At 46.4% G+C, this 22,310-nt stretch overlaps 2 protein-coding genes across 6 annotated transcripts in view; both read right to left on the reverse strand.

The window, feature by feature from the left end:
* LOC121338367 (ATP-binding cassette sub-family A member 9-like) overlaps window positions 1-14,118 on the reverse strand; it is a 31,334-nt gene extending 17,216 nt beyond the window's left edge. Inside the window, 15 exon segments of the mRNA XM_041409256.1 lie at window positions 23-161; window positions 1,210-1,329; window positions 1,640-1,815; window positions 2,225-2,335; window positions 3,283-3,341; window positions 4,013-4,178; window positions 4,571-4,703; window positions 5,251-5,436; window positions 5,879-6,017; window positions 6,860-7,083; window positions 7,649-7,749; window positions 8,268-8,426; window positions 8,651-8,861; window positions 10,680-10,792; window positions 13,711-14,118. Coding sequence (XP_041265190.1) covers window positions 23-161; window positions 1,210-1,329; window positions 1,640-1,815; window positions 2,225-2,335; window positions 3,283-3,341; window positions 4,013-4,178; window positions 4,571-4,703; window positions 5,251-5,436; window positions 5,879-6,017; window positions 6,860-7,083; window positions 7,649-7,749; window positions 8,268-8,426; window positions 8,651-8,861; window positions 10,680-10,792; window positions 13,711-13,729 — 2,056 coding nt within the window. The 5' untranslated portion in view covers window positions 13,730-14,118.
* A 1,778-nt stretch (window positions 14,119-15,896) lies between these two features.
* The window catches only part of ABCA5 (ATP binding cassette subfamily A member 5), a 41,893-nt gene continuing 35,479 nt past the window's right edge, over window positions 15,897-22,310 (reverse strand). For 4 of the 5 annotated variants that reach the window (XM_041409133.1, XM_041409134.1, XM_041409135.1 and 1 more), the window contains 6 exons: window positions 22,159-22,253; window positions 21,276-21,395; window positions 20,942-21,091; window positions 19,977-20,056; window positions 19,712-19,767; window positions 15,897-18,850 (listed from right to left, as the gene is read on the reverse strand). In XM_041409133.1, coding sequence (XP_041265067.1) covers window positions 18,743-18,850; window positions 19,712-19,767; window positions 19,977-20,056; window positions 20,942-21,091; window positions 21,276-21,395; window positions 22,159-22,253 — 609 coding nt within the window. In that variant the 3' untranslated portion in view covers window positions 15,897-18,742. Of the gene's footprint in view, window positions 18,851-19,711; window positions 19,768-19,976; window positions 20,057-20,941; window positions 21,092-21,275; window positions 21,396-22,158; window positions 22,254-22,310 lie in introns of those variants that run through there. The other variant, XR_005953013.1, reaches the window with a different exon arrangement.

The following is a 22,310-nucleotide window of genomic DNA, read 5'->3' on the forward strand; positions in this document are numbered from 1 at the left end:
CGGGGTGCCAGTCTGGGCTCACCAGCCTGAGTGTCTGCCTCCTCCATGGACTGGGTGGCGACGAGCGTCACGCGCCCGGCGCGGCGCTCCCGCAGCACGCTCCAGACGTGGTGCCTGGAGCAGGGATCCAGCCCCGCCGTGGGCTCGTCCAGGAGCAGCACCTGCAAAGGACAACGAGCTCAGAGCTCCCCATGCCCCAGCCTGTGGAAGAGGTTTTATGTGCCAGCAGCTCTCTGGCCACAGAGAGAAGCACAACTTTCCCAGGCATCGTCCTGGGGAAGGCTGTGAAAAGATCAGAGAAAAGAATGATGAACAATTCTTATCTTAATTTGCTGCAGCTTTTGTTGTGAACATGTGGAATGTGTTATGGAGATTTGTTTACCGAAGGGTGGTTTCTTAATTGGCCAGTAATGATGGTGTTTTTAGTAAAGGACCAATTAGGTCAACCTGTATCGTAACTGTCTATAAAAGCAATGGGATTCTTACTAAGAAGAGAAGAATAGAATAGTATAATAAAGTGATTGATCAGCCTTCTGAGGACCATGGAGTCAATGCTAATTATTACCCCTTTAGGGATGCCATGCTACGACAGTTTTACAGTGACTTCTGTGAGACAGAGAGGAGTTTGATAAGAGGATCCATGTTTACCCCTGGAAGAATTTCCTACCAAGGTCGTTGACACAGAAACCAAGAAAGAAAGGAGGAGAAATAAGAGAAACCTGCACCTGCCTGTTCCAATGAGCACTTTGTTTGTGTCTGGTGACCAATGAGTAAAGTGTAAACTTATGAGTTTTGTGAGAATGTATAAAAAGCATGAATGCTAGAATAAAACCAGGTTTGAAGCCTTCTGAAAATGGAGTGTGTTGCTTTGTGTTGTGACCATCTCAACTACAACACCAGCTGTGTTCACGGGGCTCAGTTCCACACTCGCATCACCTGGTTTCATGATTTTGATGGTCTTGCTCAGAGAAGAGAATGCACCCTCAAGTATGGCTCATTTTTATTGTTCCTTCTCCTGCTGCAATATTACCACCCTTCTAATTAAAAGTATGGCTCTGATTGAACCAGATTCCCCAATCCTTCCAGTAAGTGAATTAGTAGGCTGGAGTGGCAGGGGGAAAACACGACAGCCTCTGTGACAAGTCAAAATGCAAAGCTAGGTCCCAAAACAACATATGTTGTGTGTGCATAAAAACAACCAGTCCCTACCTGGGGATTCCCTAAAATTGCAATTCCAAGAGACAGTTTTCGTTTCTGTCCCCCACTCAGGGCTTCAGCACAAACGTCCTGAACATCAGTGAGGTCCATCATGACGAGAACTTTCTGCACCTTGGGAACACACAAAGACAAGATAAGAGTCACATTTCCAAAGCACTGGTTTGAATTCCTAAATGGCTACAAACATTACAACTTCAAGATTTCAAACTTACCTACCCATTGCTTGGAGATAATTAAGACAAATCTGAGTTTTAACTCATGACATGAGGATAAGAGGGTACTGGAAAACCACTCTGCCACTAAATCAAGTTTGTTCTCATTTCCACAGAACAAGATGCAGGTGATCATTTTTTGTCAATAAAGCACGAAGTGCCCAAGATGCCATAAAAGAGAAGTCAGTGGCTGAGAAGCACATACCAACCTCTTCATCTACTTCCTTCCACTGAATCCCCTTGATGTGAGCAAAAATTCTTAGGTTTTCCTTCACTGTTAAGGCTTCAAAATGCAAATTAATCTGGGGGCAAATCCCAACCCTTTCCTGCATTCCTTCCATATTCCACATTTCAGAAGCATTGTAGTTGTAGATCATTGCAGAACCTGCACAGGGTGGGGGGGTGAATGAAATATTTGACATTAATTCCAGCACCATGGATGTTGCCCAAGTGTAAAATTAAAAATTCAAAAACCAAAAAAGCAAAATAACCAGAGAGCCCAAAGTTGTAATACCTTTCAAAAATATTTCAGAACACCAAAACCCCTCCCTTACAAATAAAAACATATTTCCTATAGGTGTGCAGCTCATGGAAAGCACCAGGTCATCCAGATGGAGAAATGACCATGGTGCACACATGAGGGATCCATTATCCCTGGAGCTTGTGCTGAAGGAGAAATCTGCACTGACAACAACCCAGCACGAATGACTGAGGGAAAACTTGGAGGTTTTTTGTTTATTTTCCCCTTACACTTGAAAAAACCAACAGCTCAGCAACCAGGCCCATCATCTCACCTGCTGAAGGCTTGGAAAATCCACTGAGCACATTTAACAGAGCAGTTTTCCCAGATCCACTGTGACCCAGCAGGGCAGTGATCTGCCCTTCATATATATTTAAGGACAAACCTGGAATAAAAACAGGACAACAGTAGGATGGAAGTGTGTGAGAAGTGGACTTGGACCTGTAGCTGTTGTAGCTGTTGCCACAGGTGACATTTCTTCAGAAACTGAGAGGCAAAACCAGATCCAAAAGAACAGGTTGGTTCTTCAGGAGTTACGCCTAAGCTTAGTAAGGAATTATGTCTTGACTGAATTGAGGGAATAAATGAATTATCTTCATTATTTAAAGAATTTTGACTTCAGTTTTCTACGAAGTTCGTAACATTTTATTTTAGTGTGGCTCAAAGAGTCCTCAGGAAGAAGAGAACCCAGAGCTTTTCCAAGATGTGAGATTTCAAGACATATTTCCAAGCAGCCAGACTTTGCTCCCTCATTTTCTTTTAAAAAAACCCCAACTTTGTCTTTCTGTGCATTGTTCAGGTTGTGTTTGTTTGGTTTTTTCCACTCAACATAGACCTTTCAGGCCATATTGATATTTTTAATATTTTTGTATTTTTAATTTTTTATATTTTCACTTGGAGTTCTTGTTAAACAAAGGCATTCAACAAATGACTTTACTATGGCTGTGTCAAATATTTGCATTGGCAAGTGCTTGGAGAACACAGCTCAGGCAGGGACAGCAGATTTGGACATAAAATCCCAAGTTTGCCCAAAATAGTTTACATTTTGAAAGGGAGGTTTGAGAGGGGATTTCTAGAATGGTTCATCACTGCAAAAACACAGCTTTTAAGGAGATTTCTGCTGTTGCAAAAAATAACAAACAGTGATTTTCCTGAAGGGAACAGGGAGATAACGACCTGGTAGAAATTTGCCAGTAATTTACCCAGCAGAAATAACCATTGCACAATATAATTTAACAGGCCCAGAGGCAGAATTCAGTACAGTCAGTACATTTCCAAACACTTTGGGTTCTTATCTAGTGAAAAACGAACAAAATAATTACAAAGCCTTACCCTTTAAAGCTTCAGTGCTCTTGTTGTTCTTCTTGTATATTTTTTTAATATTGTTTAGTCTAAAGAAAAGAAAGTAAGCAATTACTTATTGAATCACAATTTGGGGACTGTTTCCTCTGCCTCAAATTAAACTTTGAAAACTTTTGGGGGAACATTTCCCAATCTCCTCCAACTGCAGAAGGAATCTCTTGACGTAATTCATTTCTGGTACCTTTAAAGCAGGATTAGGCCCTGTGCTTTTCTAAAAGCTGTTTAAAAGGTTTCAAAGCCAAACTCGAGGAACACTTAGTGAGTGAAGGAGGATATAAATGTGGGTATTTAATTAGGAGTGATGACCTAGCTGTTATTATGGCAGATTTCTGATTGCTTTGGGGTAGCAACCAGAAGGCAGCGCCAGCCACGAGTCCACCCAGCCCTGCAAGGATGGACAGGGCAGAATTTTCTGCTGCACACTCTGTGCTTGAAGATGCTGGGGAAGGGGAACAGACTCGCTGCTGAGAGGAAGGTGCAGGGCAGGGAGATGGAGGATGCCCCACATCCAAAAAATGTTCAAATCCAGCTCCAGAGTGGGACAAAACACCGAACAACCCCTGCCTTTCACGCATTTCCATTAATCTCATCCACAATGCCAGCTGCCAGCCTCACAGTCACCAGTGCAGCGTGGCTGTGCTCTCTAGAGCCAAACAATCCATGCAGAGCTGTATTTTTCCTGCCAGAAGGAGCTCCTTACCTGATGGCTTCCTTGCCATCGAAGCCCGGTGGCATCGGCTCGGTGTCACCGCCCAGAACGGGGTCGTGGCTGCTTCCAGCTCTCACCCCCACGTACCCACTGCTGCTCTTGAGCCAGTAGGAGGGTCTCAGGAAGAAGGCAGGAGGATATGGGACCCCGTACTTGCCTGAATCAGAGGCAGAGAAGGTGAAATATCAACCCCAAAACCTCCATATGTCAACTCTGATAAATGCCCAGCCCAGCCACTGCTTCCCCGGTAATGCAGAACGTGAACTTCCAGCAGAGCAAAAGAATTTATAAACTCTGCAATTTAAACTGCATATCTGTAAATGGGGTTAAACACAGCCATTTACAACCCCTTTGGTTCAAAAAAATCAGAACAAGTCCTACAACACCCTTCCAACCCCAGCGGTCAGGGCTGCAGGAGCAGGAGCTCACTGCAGGGCTGCAGTTTTCTCTCCTCCCACCACCCCTTTGATAACTTTCTCTCTACAAAGCAGGGAATTATAGAAGAAAAAGCAATGAAGTTTGCATTTTTCCCCTCCCATTTTCACTCACCAGGCAAAACCTTATCAAAGTAGATGGCCAGCAGGAAATACAAGACACTGTCAAGGCTCAGGATGAGGTACAGGTTATAAAAAGGGTACAGCTCTGGGGTAAATGCTGGTCCATATTTTTCTAGCTTTACCATCTAGGGGAGGAAAAAAAGCAAAAAAAAAGCAAAATTCAGATGCAACATTTCCTTCAGACAGAAATACTTTGTGTGAGCTACTGCTGTGTCATCACAGCCATTTTCACTCAAAACCAATTCACTCGTGACCACAACTCTGTTTCTACGGAGGCAAAGGGTTTATTCCGACCACAAGCACCAGAAATGCCTCAGTAAGCTGAATTTCAAACCATGCAGAAGTTGCAGAGTGCTGTTTGCAAAGGCAGCACTTCCAGCCTTCAGTTCCTGCAGCCCTTGGTACCCACCAGCCACATCCCACTGCTCATTTTATAGATTTACATCTGTTGCAGTAAAATTCATGATGCAGTTGAGTGCCCAACCATCTCTGCCACGATTTAGCACAGATTTTTTAGATTTTGTTTTAGATTTTTTGGAGCCAAGTTTTCTTTTTAAAAGCAGAGGGGGTTGACTGAGTTGTTCTGTCGATGCAAATTGTGGATTTTGCTGCTCTCTGGCAGAATTTTGGGGGATGAGCTCTTGTGATGCACTGGTTTTATTATGGACATACCGTTGCAAGGCCAGCTGTGAAGGCAAAAGGACTGAAGAGGTTTAAAATCCATTCCAAAGCTCGTGGCAGTTTTTCAAACAATGTCACAAAGCCCAGTGCCCCAAAGAGGATGTGAAGGAGAAATCCCACAAAACTCGAAATGTTTGGCTGCTTTAGCAATGAGCTGAGCAGGAAAGTGAAGTGAATCTGCAGCAGAGAAAACCAGTAGTTAGCAGGATGCATTTCTGCTGCAATTAAAAATAAAACAACATCAAAATAGGAGCAAAATTAGAGATCCAGCTGGGTTTCAGTTGTTCCCTCCAGATGCACAAGGCTTTGTCTAGCAGACAGCTCTGAAATTTAGGGCAGGTTTATAGGGACAGACAAATCACTCCCAGCCTCATTTTAGCACCTCTCTTTTACTCTGATTTCGAGTCAGAATCTCCCAAAATATAATGGGAGTGGTATAAAAAATATTAAAAAAATAACCTAAAACCTAGCCTATAAAAATAACAATAAATCACAGCAGAGATTTTTTGTTACTTTCTCATATAATACCAGCCCTAAAAAACTCTGCAGTCTTTCAGATAATTGGAGGGGGGGGGGGGGGGGAAAGGTGCATTATATAAGAGTACAAATGTAAACTTACAGATGCCATGCCATAAAAGAAATTAAAAAAATACACTTCCAAGAAGCTGTTGTGATTAAAAACTTCACTCAGGGTGACCCAGGTCAGCAGGCTGGCTGTGATGGAGACGTACACAGTGTAGAGCAAACTCCAGGATAACCTACAAAGGAAGGCACAGTTATTTCTGGCCCTGAGCGTGACAACACCTGCCATGGCATAGCCAAAGTGGTATGAATTCAAATAGTTTGTATTTTCAACCATTTCAAATTTCCAGAGTGGGCGGGTGCAAATACCAGAGAGGCACAGGAAGGGTCAGGGTGGAAGGGACACCGAGGGTTGATGTCTCTGCTCAAAAAGGGACATCCCAGAGCACAAGACACAGAAACGTGTCCAGGTGGGCCTGGAGTATCTCCAGTGAAGGAGCAGCCTGTTCAGTGCTCGGTTACTGCTCAGGAAAAAAGTTCTTCCACAAATTCAGGCCTGGCACGTGCCCAGATCTCTGCAGCTGCAGTGATGGCAGCAGGGGGACACAGAGACTCTGCAGCCAGGACCTTTCACCCATGTGCTTTTCCAGTGATGTGGAATATCCATGCCCAGATGGGTTAGATACACCAGGTTGGATAGACCCAGTGTCCCTCCTCTGCTTCAGCATTTAGGGGTTCTCCAGCATTTGTTGATTCTTTGCTGTTTCTGCCTGTTCCACCCAAACAACTCCTCCACACCCAGAACCCTGCTGCACACACACCTGCTCCACCAGGAGGGCTCCTCCTGTTTTTGGGGAGAGCAGGAGCAACAAAACAACTGCTAAAAACCTGCCTCAGAGCAACAGGCTTGGAAACAGAGGTTCCCCAGCAAAGAGAACCCCAGAATGGTTTAGACACTTCAAAAAAAATCCCCTAATTCCACCCCTGCCATGGGCAGGGCCACCTCCCACCAGACCAGGCTGCTCCCTAGACTTGATGAAATAATCCCTGTAATCACACATTGATTTCTGAGATTTACCAGAAGGAAATGTCCTGCAGACCCATTGCTCTCATCAATATCTTCAGCTTCTTCTTCTCCTTGAGAACTTTAACTGATAAAAAGTGCATGTATGGGCAGTAGCTCAGTATGGCACAGATAATGAACCAAATGTAATCCAGTTTAAACAGAGGTTTCATCACAGTTTGCAGGTGAACTCCAGTAATTGACTTCATTTCTTTCCATACGGAGTGGTTGGTTTTCATCTAAAGGATATCAGAAATTAAATTCATATCATTTTTGCAATGAAATAGCCAGCATGAGAACAAACGGGGTTACAAGCATTAAAATTATTTGTTTGTCAATAATAGGGTTATGTTTATAAGCAAATAACCAGTAATTAGTATATTTTGTGCTGACTTGCAAAAAAATCCTGTTAAATCCTTGTTCCATTCCCTGCCTCGAGCCATGAGAATGATCTGTCATTCTTTTAAATTTTGAATTACACTAATTATTTAAGAAGTGGATGGCCACAGAAAATCAGAGCATCACAGAATCCCAGAATGGGGTCCCTTCCAACCCAAACCAAAGATCCCCTTTTTACACCCCCTGCCATGGGCAGGGACCCCTCCCACTATCCTAGGGTGCTCCAAGCCCTGTTCAACTTGGCCTTGGACACTTCTAGGGCTGGAAAAATGAACTGGCTTGGTGGTTTTCTTGGTGTTTAGGGGTGTTTTTTTTCCCCCCTCTATTTTTGGTTTAATCAGTTTGGGTTTTAAGTTTACACAGAACTGGGGGAAAACCAGCAAATTCCACCAGGAGCACACTTACTTCTATGACTGCTGCATCAATGCTGGACTGCACTGAGAGGAAGCCCCCATACCAGTACAGAGGAACTTTGCAGTGCTTTGCTGAAAAATCCCAGCAGGTTTCTGTTGTGGAAACAAATTTTCAAAAAAGAATTAATCAATATTAATCAATATACATACTTGTGCATGACATGTGGGGTTGAAAAGGAGTTTTACCGAAGTGTGAGGAAATCAGTGTTGGGGTTTACTCAGTCAAGCCTTTTATCTTTTATTGTGTTAAATCTCTGGCCAGGGACATTAATGCACACACAACTCTCATTTTCCAGGCATGATTTGATGTGTTAAGGGACAAAAGGGAGAGGGACAAGAAGGCACTGGATGATCTCTGAGCTCCCTTCCACCCCAGACCATTCTGGGATTCTCTGATTCTCTGACTGTGGCTGACATTTATGTTCTTACAGCTTTTTTCTCTGATATTTTTTCCTTTTAGAGGCACAAACCCTCAAATTTTAACTCATGTCTTTCTTGAGCCATTTGGCACATGCAGCCTCCACCCCTTTGGGGTGACACAGCAGCACAGAAATCCAGCTGAACAGTTTTTAATGCAAAATCAAAGCCTGGGGTTTCATTTATTTTGTTACCTATGTGCTCAAAGCCTTCATTTGGAAACACCGCTCTGCCCACTTGAAATCTGAGCGTGTAGGACAAGTCATCCTTAAAAACAACACCAATAGTTTCCTCCTCCAAAAGTCCTTTTTCTTCCATTTTTGCCTCGTTTTCCACCTCTTCTATTATTATACCTGCAATTAGAATAAATAATTAATATTGAAAAAAGAAAAAGAAAAAAAATATATAAAACCAGCACAGCTGTTGTCTGATTATTCAGACAACAATGAAAATGGGCATCACCACAAATTTTCCCCTTCAAAAACCAAGTGGGACAAATGCTTTTGTCCCTCCCTGCCAAGAGGGTGGGTCAGGTCCACTTTAGACACTGCAGGAACATGGATTTAAGAGCTTTTACCCCTCAGTGACGGACTGGAAGCCACTTTTGCCATGATTCTCCGGGTGCTGTTGGTGGCAGGGGTGAACATGAGCGTCACCCCCGAGGCGTTGAAGGCAGGGTCGTCCAGGCGGCCCAGGGCCTTGTAGGGGAACTCCTGGGTGGGGTAGTACATGATCAGCCCCGCGGAGTCCCGCAGGATGTACAGGAAAACCAGGGAGGTCACCCATTCCTGCAGGGAAATGCACAGGTACAGGATCAGGGCAGTACAGGATCAGCCCTGCAGGAGGAAGGAGGGAGAGGAGGGAGAGGAAGGAAGGAAGGAAGGGAGGGAGGGAGGGAGGAAGGGAGGAAGGGAGGAAGGGAGGAAGGGAGGAAGGAAGGAAGGAAGGAAGGAAGGAAGGAAGGAAGGAAGGAAGGAAGGAAGGAAGGAAGGAAGGGCAGAGGCAGTACATGATCAGCCCCGCGGAGTCGCACAGGATGTACAGGAAAACCAGCGAGGTTGCTGTGAAAAACGTCAATTGCTTGCTTTTAAAAGTTTAATAGTAATGAAATGGTTATAAAAACAGTAATATAATCAGAGTAATAAAAATTTCAACAATTGGGATTAGGACAAAATGAGACAACAAGAAACAAAGAGTTACAGATGTCCCGGCACTTCTTTCTGGGCAAAATAAGGAAAAATAAGGTCCTGAAAAAGGACCCCTGTTAACAGAGGATTAACCCTTAAAAGCAAAAGCTTGTTGCATATTCATACACCTCATCCATGATGCATAAATTCCATCCAAACAAAAGATTCTGTCTGGTCAGCATCAACTTCTTCCTCTTAATCCTAATGGTGTCTATCAGGGCTGAGCAAGGTGGGAAGAAGTAATTTTCTTCTGATAAAAGAGCAATAAATTCTTTTTCTTTGAAAGATTTAGGTGTCCTGTGGCTGCTATCTGGTAGAGTACCTCATTCCTTGCTTTAAAAACAATCCCACATACATAGTTCTTATTTTAACTTTATGTTATATCCTAAAACTATATTTAACACACTGCTTGAGAAAATTAATACAGCATAACTTTCTAACATAACACATACAACATTCATCCTAATATCTGCGAAAAGCCAATCATAAAATACGCATTTTTCACCCGTTCCTGGAGGGAAGGAAGGAGGGAAGAGAGGAAATGCAGAGGTGAGGGCAGCCCAGGGAAGTGCTGGTGGCTCAGGATTTAGCTTTTCTATTTTTCAGATCCACTGCTTTAGGGTGTAACTCTAAAACTCCACAGCTGCCGTTCTCCCGTTTTATTCAGATAAAAAATTCCTCTCCAGGCCTGGCAATCAAGGACACCTCACTGCCTCAGACCCTGAGAGATGGAAACAAAAGTGAACTGTGGGGGGGAAAACTTGGAGTAATGACTTCATTACCTGAAGCTGTACTTGGAGGATTAACCCCTGATATGTAAATGGACCAGATTTATAATTGCCTGGAAAACTCATTATACTGTTCATCATGGGTGTACCCCTCAGAGGCTTCTGACTGCCCAAGGTCAGTCAGAATTTATTGAAGGCCTGCAATAAATACCCACTTTTATCCTCTTAATCCTGCCTCTCTTTTAGGCAGCCACTCCAAGGCATCGGGGAGGCTCCTGCAGGACCCTTCCAACCCAGCTCTGACCCCACTGCCCAGCCCAGCTCCTGCAGCCTTGCCCCTGTGCACGAGGCAGATCTGTTCCACAGGTGTGATGCTTTTCAAATCCCAGCAAGGTTTCAGATGGAAAACATGTTTGCTTAGTCCCAGAGCCAGTGAGGTCTGTGGATAATTTGACACTGGAACCATGAATTGGACATTGTGTTCCTCTGCACAGGGCAGGATCAACAAGCAAAAGGCAGCAGCCAGCTTTGTCACGAGGCAGATCTGTAGTGTCACAGGAAGAAGGAACTGCTGACATTTCCCAGGGAACCACAGCTGAGCCTTCTCACATCCCCTCACACAAAAACAATGCAACGTGAAAATACTTTGTAGTAGAAATCCTGATTTCCCTTTGGAAGAACTGACACTTGCCTGGAAACTTTTTGACTTCATCCTCCACACCAGAAGAATATTTTTCCACAGGAGAGCACAGGTTTGCTGAAATATTTGTGAGGCTTTCTTGGATGCCCCCTGCATTTTTCCAGCTAAGATGGGAAAGAAAATGACATAATTTAGAATAAAACAGGTCACTGGGTGTTAAATAGCACTTCAGAGGAAGCCAATAACATGCCAAAGGGGGAGAACTTGTCTCCTTAACTTTGGACTACTAAAATTGAAAGGAAATAGGTCAAGATCATGCAAGGGAGCAGAGAGCTGGGCTGGACTCTGAGCTGCCTCTTCCACGTGCACAGGTTCATCCTTCCTCACCCAGGTTCATCCTTCCTCATCCCAAGCTCATCCTTCCTCACCCAAATTCATCCTTCCTCACGCAAATTCATCCTTCCTCACCCAAATTCATCCTTCCTCACTCAAATTCATCCTTCCTCACCCAGGTTCATCACTCCTCACCCAGGTTCATTCTTCCTCACCCAGCTTTATCCTTCCTCATTCGGGTTCATCCTTCCTTACCCAAATTCATCCTTCCTCATCCAGACTCATCCTTCCTCACCCAGACTCATCCTTCCCCATCCCAAAGAGGCTTTGTGGAACAGACAACTGCTCACTTTCCACGTTTCACTGCAGGAAGTGAATTTGTGTCTGGCCTCAGACACGTGGTTTGTTGGCAAAGCACTGCTCACGTGCTCTGGGTTCTGAACCAGACCCTGAATCACGTTACAAACACTGGGCAGATGCTAAAAATAACCTAAAATAGAGGCTGCCACTGCCTGCCTTCACCAGGCTGGGAAGAGACCAGTTTGTTCTATTTTCACCCAAATATTAGGGAACTTTAATGCAGTTAGAGCAGGGCAGGATTAGAACACCCATGTGCTCCTTAACATCCTCCTAAATGCTGAGCAGGGATTATTTCTTTGGGATATTTCTTTCAGCGCCAGGTTTAATCCTGTGGCCAAGCAGCAGGAACAGGAGCACGTTCAGTGATGGGTTTCACCCCCTTCCCAGGGGAGCAGGGCAGGGAACCTCCCAGCATGTTTTTGTGGTTTAATCCTTTCAAATGGCTGAAACCGAAAATCATAAAAATCCCAAATCAAAGCAACCTCAAAGGCAGAGTGCTCCATTCCCCTTGGACAGCCTTCCTGATTTCATGGATTGGGCAGCTGGAGTTAATAAAGGGTTCCACTGCTTTGCTCCCTTCACTGCCTGTTTTTTTGAATAATTAAATATTTGTGGACTGCAGGGGCAAGGGATCCAGGATCCCAGTTTACCTCCTGTGTTATCACAGGGCTTACCTTACCTTGTTTTATCTCTCTTTCCCTGCCCAAGCTTCCTCCCACACTTCCTCCCTGCTGCCTGCACTGAAGATTAAAGGTAAATAGGAAGAGATTTCTAGGAAGTGTCACTTTTTTTCTTTTTTTTTTCCTCAGGTCTGGATTTCAGTCATGAACTGAAAGCAGCAGCTCAGCCCAGGATGTTTGGGTAGTAAACAAAGCGTGGTGGTATTTGGATAACAAGGAAAACATGGTGGTCTCTAAAAGATGCACGGAATCTCCACAGTCACAACAAACAATTTTAAAATGATAGAGCAAATCTCAAACTTTTTAGAAAATTGTAACCAAGTTTCTACCAGTTTTAATTTACTTTTTGCCCGTGGAGCAAGGAGCAAATACCACTGGGAGCCAAATATGAAGCCAGGAATTCAAACAAGTGATGCTGCCTACGAAGGCTGTGGAATTTAACTTTCAGTCAGATACCTCATCAATATTAGCTATTATTAACTTTAAATTAGATATCTAATTAATCTACTAGATAATTATAGCAAAAAGGTAAAAAATACAGCCTCAGGCTGTGTGGCCTGAGGCTCAAAACTTCAGAGGCAGAAGGCAAAGTAAACACATCAGAACTGGAGGCAGTGATGTTTGGGAAACTTTAATCCAGTTAAGAGCATCACTTGTAAAGCTGGATGTCTCCAGGGGCTCATTAAGTGCATCCAAACTTCCTGCTCTCCAGGAACTCCCTGCCAAGGTGTTGCAATAACTTTTCCTGGATCCTGCGTGCAGCTCTGCTCTACCAGAAGCTGTCTCAGGAAAGCACATCCCATATAATCCCTTTATTTACTATCTCAGGGAATTCCTCTTTGGCACCGCTTCACACAGTTTTCCTCTATAAATTTAACTTTTTGAGGGCTGTTTGAAGATGTCCTGCTCATTGTAGGCAGGTTGGACTGGGAGACTTTTAGAGGTCCCTTCCAACCTGAAGCATTCCTGGAGTTTATGATTTTAGTTCCTAAAATCAAGCTGCTCTTCAGGAGCTCTGGCAGGAGCCTCTCAGTGCTCAAAGGGAGAAATCCATGGTGCATCTCCCACTTCCCAGAGGAAATTTCATTTCCCAGAGCCAAGGATGGATCCCTGCACGTGGAGAGTGCAAAGCTGCTCTTTCCATCCCCTCCTCTTTGCCAGTTCTTGCAGTTTTTTGTGTTTGCATCTGATAAATCTGACACAGATTTGCACTGACTTCACTCCAACTCAGACTGGAACAGGTTGTTTTTTCCTACTCTCAACTTGAAAATAACAACTCTGAGCCTGTCCTTAATCAAAGCTCAACACTCAGCTCATACAGAGAAGTGAAATTTGGGGGGTTTGTATTTTTAAATGCCTTTAGTGGCAGCAGGGCAGGAGGAGGAGAGCAAAGGGAGGGATCATCACCCAGTGCTCAACCTGCAGCTCTTCACCTGCAGCCCTGGGGAGAACCAAAATATGCACACACACACACACAGAAAAGCTGAATATTTTTCTCCTTTTCCTGTAAAATATTTTGTTGTGAACTTATAGCCCACCAGAAAACAGAGCTGGAAGGTGCAACTTTGATGCATTCAGCATCATAAAGCACTAATTCGGAAAAACTCATCATCCCCTTGTGAAAACTCAAACCCTGCTTGTAGAATTCATCCATCCCTACTTCTAAATTAATCTTCCCCTTGAAGAAGGAGAGATCTGTGGCTCCTTACCTGCTGGTGTGTTTTCCATGGGGCCCAGGTCTCCTGCAGCTCTGAGGTGCCCGGGCTGCTGGTCCCTTTTCAGCCCCAGGGAGGCTGAGCTCGGTGGCCCAGCCCGGTGGCCATGCCCCTCTCCGGGCTGACGTCAGCCGGGCAAACCCTCCCAAAACTTCTGGAGCGATGACCCAACCTTGGAACAGCACCTACAACCAGCTGGCCCCGAGCCTGGGGATGTTTACAGCACGCTCTGGAGGGCTGCACTCCACTCTTGCAGATGTTCCCAGCAGGCAGCAGAGTTGGATGGGGTGAACCTTCACTCCTGAGAGGTGGCAATGCCACTTTGTCCCTGGCCCAGCTTCTCCAGAGGGACAGCTCTGCTGCCTTGTCCCCATCGTGCCCAGAGCCTGACTCAGCAAATGCTCCTTCCTCTGCTCAGACAAATCCTGCACTCCAGCACCAAGGGGATTTTAGTCCTTCTTTCTCCTCTCCCCGTTGTTTTGAGAGGTTTTTTCCCAATTTCCACTCCTTTTAATTGCTTTTCCAGCAGCTGCTGCACAGCTGGAAGCAGGATGGAGCGTGTTGGGCGTTTAAAAACAAAACATCTTTCCAGTGGATCTGCATTCAGAACAGGGGGGTGAGGAAATCAGAGCAGCCAGGGAATGCAAAGGAGCTGGGAGGGTGCACGGCCACGGGATAATTCAACAAGTTAAATGAATTTGACTGCCCCGGAACTTCCACAGCTCGAGGATTGTGCATCTGATTTGCAGAGCTGCCTCAAACCACAGGGTTGTTGCTTAACAAAAGGCTGGGGCTCTGCTGCAGCTGCTGATTTTCTCATTTTCAAGGCATGAGCTCATTTAGGAGAGGAGCAGAAGTGTTTTCCGGCATCCCTTCGTGTTGGGCAATGGGGGAGCAACGGGCAAGGCTCCTCGTGACTGCAGAGAGCCCATCTGAGTGCACCACCAAAAACCAGCACTTTTCTGACCAAAACCTGTGCCTCAGTGTGTGACCCAGCCCTGCCTGACTGCACAATAGCTGCAGAAAAGGCTTTTTCACAGAAAAATGACACCTGCTCCAAGCACCCCTTGGGGTTCCCCATCTCCTTATTATTTTAATTTTAATATTAAAAATATTAATTTTTAATATTAAAATATCTGCTGATATTAATATTATTGTATCTGCTGATATAACATTATTATATCTGCTGATATTTTAATATATGCTGATGTTTCTTCTGATTCATCAAATCCCCCAAGCAGATGCTCCAGAGGATTTCTGAGAAGGGGACTCAGGACCAGCCCTTGTATCTGCCAGGAGGAAGAGAGAGGCTGGGAAGGGAGCCAGACCCTTCCAGGGGCACATGGCAAGCAAAGGAAAAAGGAACAGCAAGAGCTCCAGGAAGCCCTTATCAAAGGGAAATTCAGCATGTTAAATCAGGGACTTTCTGGACATCTCTTAAAAGAAGTATTATAAGGGAGCAAATTAATTTTACAGCTTAAAAAAAAAATGCATGGCACGCTGCCCTTCCACACCATCAGAAACAAGGGAGTATGAACTGCTGGGAACTGTCCCCAAGCTCAGATTAAACTTTTTGGGGTTATTTCCTCTCCACTGAGGAGCTCAGGGAGCACAAACCCCTTTTATTTTGCTGCAGGCTGGAGGTGATCACCTCCTGCACCTCCTCAGCAGGGTCTGTCCGGGGAGCTGGCAGTCCCAGAGCACAGGCCAGAGCAGACATGCCCTCCATCCCTGCAGAGCACTTTCCATGTCCCACCTTCAGCCAAACCTCCCCCATTCCACTGCCCCTCGCCCCAGAGCCAGCACCCACCCAGAGAATTCACCTCAGGCACAGCTCCAAGCACAAAAATGAATTGTTTTTTTTAAACAGGGGTAATTTCCCAGTGGCTGGAGGTAATTCGCCCCTGCAGATGGACAATGTGCCATGCCAGGAGCACACAGCTGCCGTGGGGTCACTGCTAGCCCAAAGCTGGGCTGTCAGATCCCAGTGTTGCAACACTGTAAAATTCCCCCAAATTCAGTTCAAAATCTGTAAATACTGCAGCCCCAGAGCCCTGGCCATGCCCACAGCCAGGGCCCCCAACACTCTGCCTGAAACTCTGGTGCACCCCAAAATCAGCCCAGGCTTTGAGAACCATCCCAATTTCCAAAACAACCAGAAGGCCAAGAGTTTAACAACCCAATCCATCTTTATTTTGGAAGTACTTCCAGCTGGGAAAGGAAAACTCTCACCTTTACAAGTACAGCCAAGTGCTGAAAGAAAGTTAAGTGTGTAAAAGGAGCTGCACATGGTCCAGCAGCAGGAGGAGTGTCCCAAGTGTGTCACCTTCAGGCTGACACCCTCTGCTTCTGCTGCCAGAGCTCTGCATGTTGGCTGTGCAAAAAATCTCACTTGCTGAACAGAGATACTCCTAAATAAGGACATTTCTTGGGAACCTAAACAAAACCAGACACATGAAACTCTCCATAGAAAAATACAACCTTGTCACAAGAGCACGAAGTGAAGGTGATCTCCAAGCTTTGGATACATCACAAGAACCCTGCAAGGCAGCTCCAACCAGCTCACCTGGGAATGGTGACCCAAACCGGCTGGATTTACACCCCAAATCCCCCCAAATCCAGTTTATCTCTGGGAGCACAGGCTGGGTGTGTGTTGGGTGGATGGGATTTGGAATGGCACTGATAACAGCTGAACAAAGAGCTTCAAATGCCAGGAATCAAGCTCTGCTGTTCCCTGGTTAATTTTGCCTGTTTTTTTCCCTATTCTGACAATTACAGACATTTTAGGACACTTTGAAACACTTCTGACATGAGGACAGTGATGTTTTGGAGTGGAATTTCGCCCCACTTTAACCCATGATGTCACCAGGTCAAACAGATCCCACCCAAACAGGGAATTAATTTAAAGAGCCAAATTCTCTGTCCTTTCTGTAGCTGCACAAAAACCAGTGCCACCATCCACTGGGCTCCTCCAAGATAAACAACAGCACCAAACTGAGCTCATCTGGCTTCTAATCCAAAGTTTTCCCATCTGAAATGTGAGGAAATACGGAAACATCTGAAACAGACAGCACAGAACTATTTTACAGACAATTAACTCCAAGTGAAAGAATAAATTCAAGGCAGACACCAAGGCTGCTTGCAGGCCACACTAATTCCCTAAATCCAGGTGACAAGCATGTGCTGGATTGATGGGCAGGTGACACTTGGCTGAAACACCACTGTCAAAAAGACACCAAAGAAATGTGGGATTTGGGAAAAATGCACTCAACTTGTACACACCTGCATGGGGAAGTGCCAAGAGAATTCTGAGTCCCAAACTGCTCCAAATAAAGGCAAAAGCTCAGAGCTCCCAGCCAGCAGCAGGGCTGGGGTTAAATAAATACAACACCTGAATTTGGGGGTTTTTGTTTCTTTTCTGACAAATTTCACCCCTGTCAGGCAGTGCTGGAGCTGCAGTTTGCTTTAATCTTGTCCTTTTCATCCCTCACCTCCAGGGCTGTGCTTCCCTGGGATGTTCAGGGCTTTCTGCAGGGCTTGGGCTCAAATTTTAACTACAAACCCAAAGTTGTGCATTTCTGTGCAACCTATGGGTACAAAAGAGGAAGTCAATTTCTGCATAAGGAGTTCACATTTCCCTATATCAGAAACTGATGGAAACAGATTGTGGCTGAACACACTGATAAACCATTATCAGACATATCACACACATTATTGCCTGATAATTACAAACAGCTGGGACACACAACTCCAGCTTTACCCATTTTGAGTTTTCTCAAGAAAAACCAAGGTATTTTCTAACTTTAAAGTGAAGATACATAAATGATATGACTTATGAAGCCAATGTCTCAACAGAAACACATCTCTGTGTCTGTTCATTAAAGAGCAAAATGAACTGGGAACAATCTTTAATTTCCCCTTATAAAACTAAAAAAAAAAGTGATGATAGCTTTGTGTAGAAAAAAAGCAAAAAAAATATTTTTCAACATATATCTGTCATATCTCAGGCTAAAGGACCACACAGTCTACTCTTCTTAGTGCTTCTATGCAAACCAAAGGCACCTTTCTTATGGGTGAGGCTGTGAATTGGGACCCTTTTATGTGGGGTTTTACAAAGCGGGTGACAGAATGGGCCCTGTGTTACTGACTGCAACCACAACAACGAGGGATTGGGAAACACTGGAGCTCATGAATGCACTGGCAAGGAAAATGCAACCATGTCCAAAGCACTGTGTGAGAGCAGCTGGCAGGACACACCTTGTCACAGCAGGGCAAGAATCAGACAGCTCTGAATGGAGACAGCGCAGAGCCACCTGCACTCTGTCCACCCCCCGTGCCCCCCAGCATGCAGGACAAACCCCAGTGGCACCCACCTGGCAGCACACAGCTGCCAGGCTGCAGGGGAGAGGACTGGCAGTGCCAGCAGGTGCCAGCTTTGATCTGCAGATGAACGTTTTCGGGCTGGTGGGACGCCAAGCTGAGCTGGCCGTGCAGGTCAGGACCCTCCTTGCAGAGGGCCAGGGACTCTGCAGTGCTTTTCCCCCTCTCTTCTAAGCAGGTGCATCTTCAAAGCAGCAGCAGGGGTGGCTGGGCTGGTGGAGGAGCAGGGATGGGCGTGCAGGACGGGCAGAGTGCCCAGCCACGGGCACGGCCAGACCCTGCAAAGCCCCGGGGCAGGACGCTCCAGCAGAGAGTGGCTCTGCTCAGACAGGCTTTTCCTGAAGGACAGCCCAACCTCCTGCCCAGCAGAGCCAGGGGAAGGCAGCTGGGAGCTCCTGCACCAGCCACCAACTCCAGGAGACGCCGTGGCAGTGCCCTCCTGCCCAGCAGAGCCCGGCAGCAGCGAGGGGAGGAGGATTTGGGGTCAGCCAGAGGAGCAGCGGGATGCTCACGGCTCCTGTGGCATTATTCCCAAGGCCAGGATGGTGGGCCAGGCTCAGGGCTCCCAAACCCAGCTGTCCTTGCCCAGCCCAGCTCCAGGAGCAGAGGGAGGATTGGTGCTGGCACCAACAGGAGCATGAGGAGCTCAGAAAATGACTCTGTCCTCCTGCGTCCTCTCCCACCACAGGCTGCTGTTCAGGGTGCCAAAGCTGCTGTCCTCCTCCTCCTGCTCTTTAGCCAGCTCCACAAACACCTGGAAAACAGGGAGAACACCCCATGCTCCTTGCAGGAACCTCCTTGGTCACAAATACAACTCATGTTAAAATCCTCATGAGTGTTCAATGTATTGCTTCATCTCTGAGTAAGACATTTCTAGTATTTTTAGTATTTTGAGGTTTTTCTCCTTACTCCTATCCTCCCACCTCTTTTCTTCAAGAGCACAATGAAAGGGAAGTTCAACACTGAAGGACATTAATTGTCAGCAATAATTAATCCACAATAAGCAATTAAAAGTCTCAGTTTCATCCTCCTTCCAGCTACGAACAGCAAATGTCTGTTCTTGGAATAGATCAGAGCAGCTTTTCCACTAATATCACACATTTGCCTTCTTCCAGTCACTGCAGTTGGCATCTTATTTTTAGAGGGAAAAACAGGAATAAAGAGGAGCTGGAGAGCTGGCAGATGTGATTCACTTTGCAAAAAGGGAATTTAGTTTCCCAAAAATGCCCTAACAGGCATCACCAAAGCAGCCCCAGTGGTCTGAGAGTAGAGCTTGGAGGATGAGCTGCCTGCACAGGGTCCATCATTATGGGATCGTGGAATGCTCTGGGTTGGAAGGGACCTTAAAGCTGATCCCATCCCACCCCTGCCCTGGGCAGGGACACCTTCCACTGACCCAGGCTGCTCCAAGCCCTGTCCAGCCTGGCCTTGGGCACTTCCAAGGATCCAGGGGCAGCCACAGCTTCTCTGGGCATTTCATCCCAGCCCCTCCCCACCCTCACGGGGAGGAATTCCTTCCAAACATCCCATCTACCCTTGCCCTCTGACACCTTCACCTGGCAGGGTTTACACTCAAAAGAACGGGTTTAAACTCACAAACCAGAATTTAACACACCTGTTCCAGCGTTGCTTGAGAAAAGCTGTAGTCCTCGATGTTGAAGGCGTGTTTTACTGGTGAAAGAAGCAATAAGAACAGATTTAGGGACACTTCACTTACTCTTGACTTCCCAAGAAACAGAGTTGGGGACAAACATCAATAAAAGAAAATTAAATTAAAGAAATTTGGAACAGAAATGGAAGAGTGACAGCACGTGGCAGAAGTGTCAGTTATGGGACACAAAAGGATTTGTGTGTGTGATTTATGGCAAGTGCTTCATTACCTTCCTCCAGCTTGGAAAAAGAATGTGAAAGTGACTGTACATCTTCTTTAGGAATTTTGTATGCCAAGATGGAAGCAAAACTGGAACAAAGAAGCAAAACAAATTTAGCTTCAAGCAAAATCACTCCAAGTACAAATACTAGCACCCCATGGAATGGGCTTGAACTCCTTTCCTGAAGGTCTCTGCAGGCATTCTGACTGTCACAATCACACAGGAAGGGCAGGGATGCAGCTCCAGGGGCATCAGCTGAGAGCACCTGAGTCTGTTCTAAGTTCATGCTCCTCCACTCAGATTCAATCTTTTCTATTCTGCTTACTCATGGCAGGTTTGCTTCCTGGAGTTCCCAGAGTCCGGAGGGTTTGGATTTCAGCCGAGCTGGGAGGTTCCAGCACGTCCTGGAAGTTTGCATCACACAACTTTCCTGCAACCCAGGGAGCAGCCCTGCCCTGCACAGGGAGCTCTCCCCTCCCTCCCTTCCATCTCCCACATTTGAGGAAGGATCTCAATCATGATCCCTCAAGGATCCTGCTCTGGATGCCTGCAGTGCCCTTTGTGGAGTCTCCAGTTACCGAGCCAAACCCTCCGGCACAGACTCAGAGCTGCTGCTGGAACAGCAGCCAGCCCACCCTGCAGCTGAGACCCCCAGAGACCTCAGGCATTTCCAGGTAAGGGCAGAGAGTCAGAAACGCAGGTTTCAGCCCTTTCCCGGGGGCCCTGACCCGGGAGGAAGCTGTCAGGCAACAGCTATGCAGAAATCCAGTTTTGCTTCCTCCGCGCCAAACATCTGCGTGAGCTCCCGGCCCCGCCCTGCCAGCCCGGGCTCTGCTGCCTTCCAGATCCCTTCCTTTTTTTATTCCTCTTCTTTTTAAAGCTGTGAGTAACTATTTACATTCCTTCCTGGTGCCAAGGAGCTGCTGTGAAATCAGATTAATATCAATATTTTCTGACTATCTGTCAAACCTCACCTTTCCTGGCGGTTGGCGTTGGGGAAGATGTGCAAAATCTGGCTCTGCAGATATTCCACCTGCTGCACATCTGCTGTTTCCCTTAGTTTCATTTCCAAGAAGTATCCTCTGCCAAATTTGCTCTTCAGGTGTTGGACAGTACCTATACATCTATAAATTACAGACAAAAAACACAAGTTTTACTCAAGAACAGCCTAACCTCAAACAGATCCTTTTGGCTGGGAAGGATTCATTTAAGGTACCAAATTTAAGGTACCAAATTTATCTTTATTTTCAGAGGAGTACATCAGCACAGCTGCCTGTGCCCCCTGCCCCAGGGGGGATCTGGGGGTACCTGAGCTGCCCTGACACCAGGATGGCCACACGGTCACAGACAGCATCTGCCTCCTCCATGTAGTGTGTGGTCAGGATTGCTGCTCTCTCCTTGTTCTTAAAGGCTGCTCGGATTGCCCGCCTGCAAAACACAACCCAAACCACCCCTGGACAAATCCATCTGGCAGGGAACAGTAAATCCTGCCTCAGTAGGAAAGGGGGGCTGGGATGGACCCTCTGTTTATGGATTAATGCCACTCCCACTGCAACAATTAACACCTGAGTTTCCTAAACACAGCTCGAATCTGTATTCTATATTATTTTAAGGATTTCTGTCAACCTTCAAGCCTGTGGTTCCCAAGTTGTTCTGGGAGAGAACACAGCTGTGCTGCACCTGGCACACAGGTTGGGCTGATGTGAGGCCCCCACCTGCAGTCCTGTGTCCAGCCCTGGGGCTCCCAGCACAGGAAGAGCTGCTGGAGTGAGTCAAGAGGAGACCACGGAGATGCTCCAAGAGCTGGAGCACTTCTGCTATGGACACAGGCTGAGTGTTGGGGGTGTTCATCCAAACAGAAGCTCCAGGGAGACCTCGGAGCCCCTTCCAGGGCCTAAAGGGGCTCCAGGAGAGCTGGAGAGGGACTGGGGACAAGGGATGGAGGGACAGGACACAGGGAATGGCTCCCACTGCCAAAGGGCAGGGTTAGATGGGATATTAAGCAGAAATTATTCTGCTTTTCTGGAAGATATCCCTGCCCACGGAGGGGGGTGGAACTGGATCATCTTCATGGTCCCTTCCAACCCAGCCCACTGAGTTATTCCCTGTCTGTGGCTCACAGGGAGGGATAGCTCAGCAGGGACAACTGCCCCAGAGCAGGCTGGTCCCTGCAGCCACGGCCAGCACTCACCACATGTGCTGCTTGGCTTTGGGGTCCATCCCGGTGGAGGGCTCGTCCAGCAGCGTGACCCGCGGGTTGCCCAGCATGCTGAGGGCAAAGCAGAGCTGGGGGAAGGCAGAGGGGCAGGGTGAGGACAGGGAGGGTGCTGGGGACCCCCAGGG

The sequence above is a fragment of the Onychostruthus taczanowskii genome, unplaced genomic scaffold (assembly GCF_017590055.1).
Source record: "Onychostruthus taczanowskii isolate IOZ18803 unplaced genomic scaffold, ASM1759005v1 scaffold30, whole genome shotgun sequence".
Lineage (NCBI taxonomy): Eukaryota > Metazoa > Chordata > Aves > Passeriformes > Passeridae > Onychostruthus > Onychostruthus taczanowskii.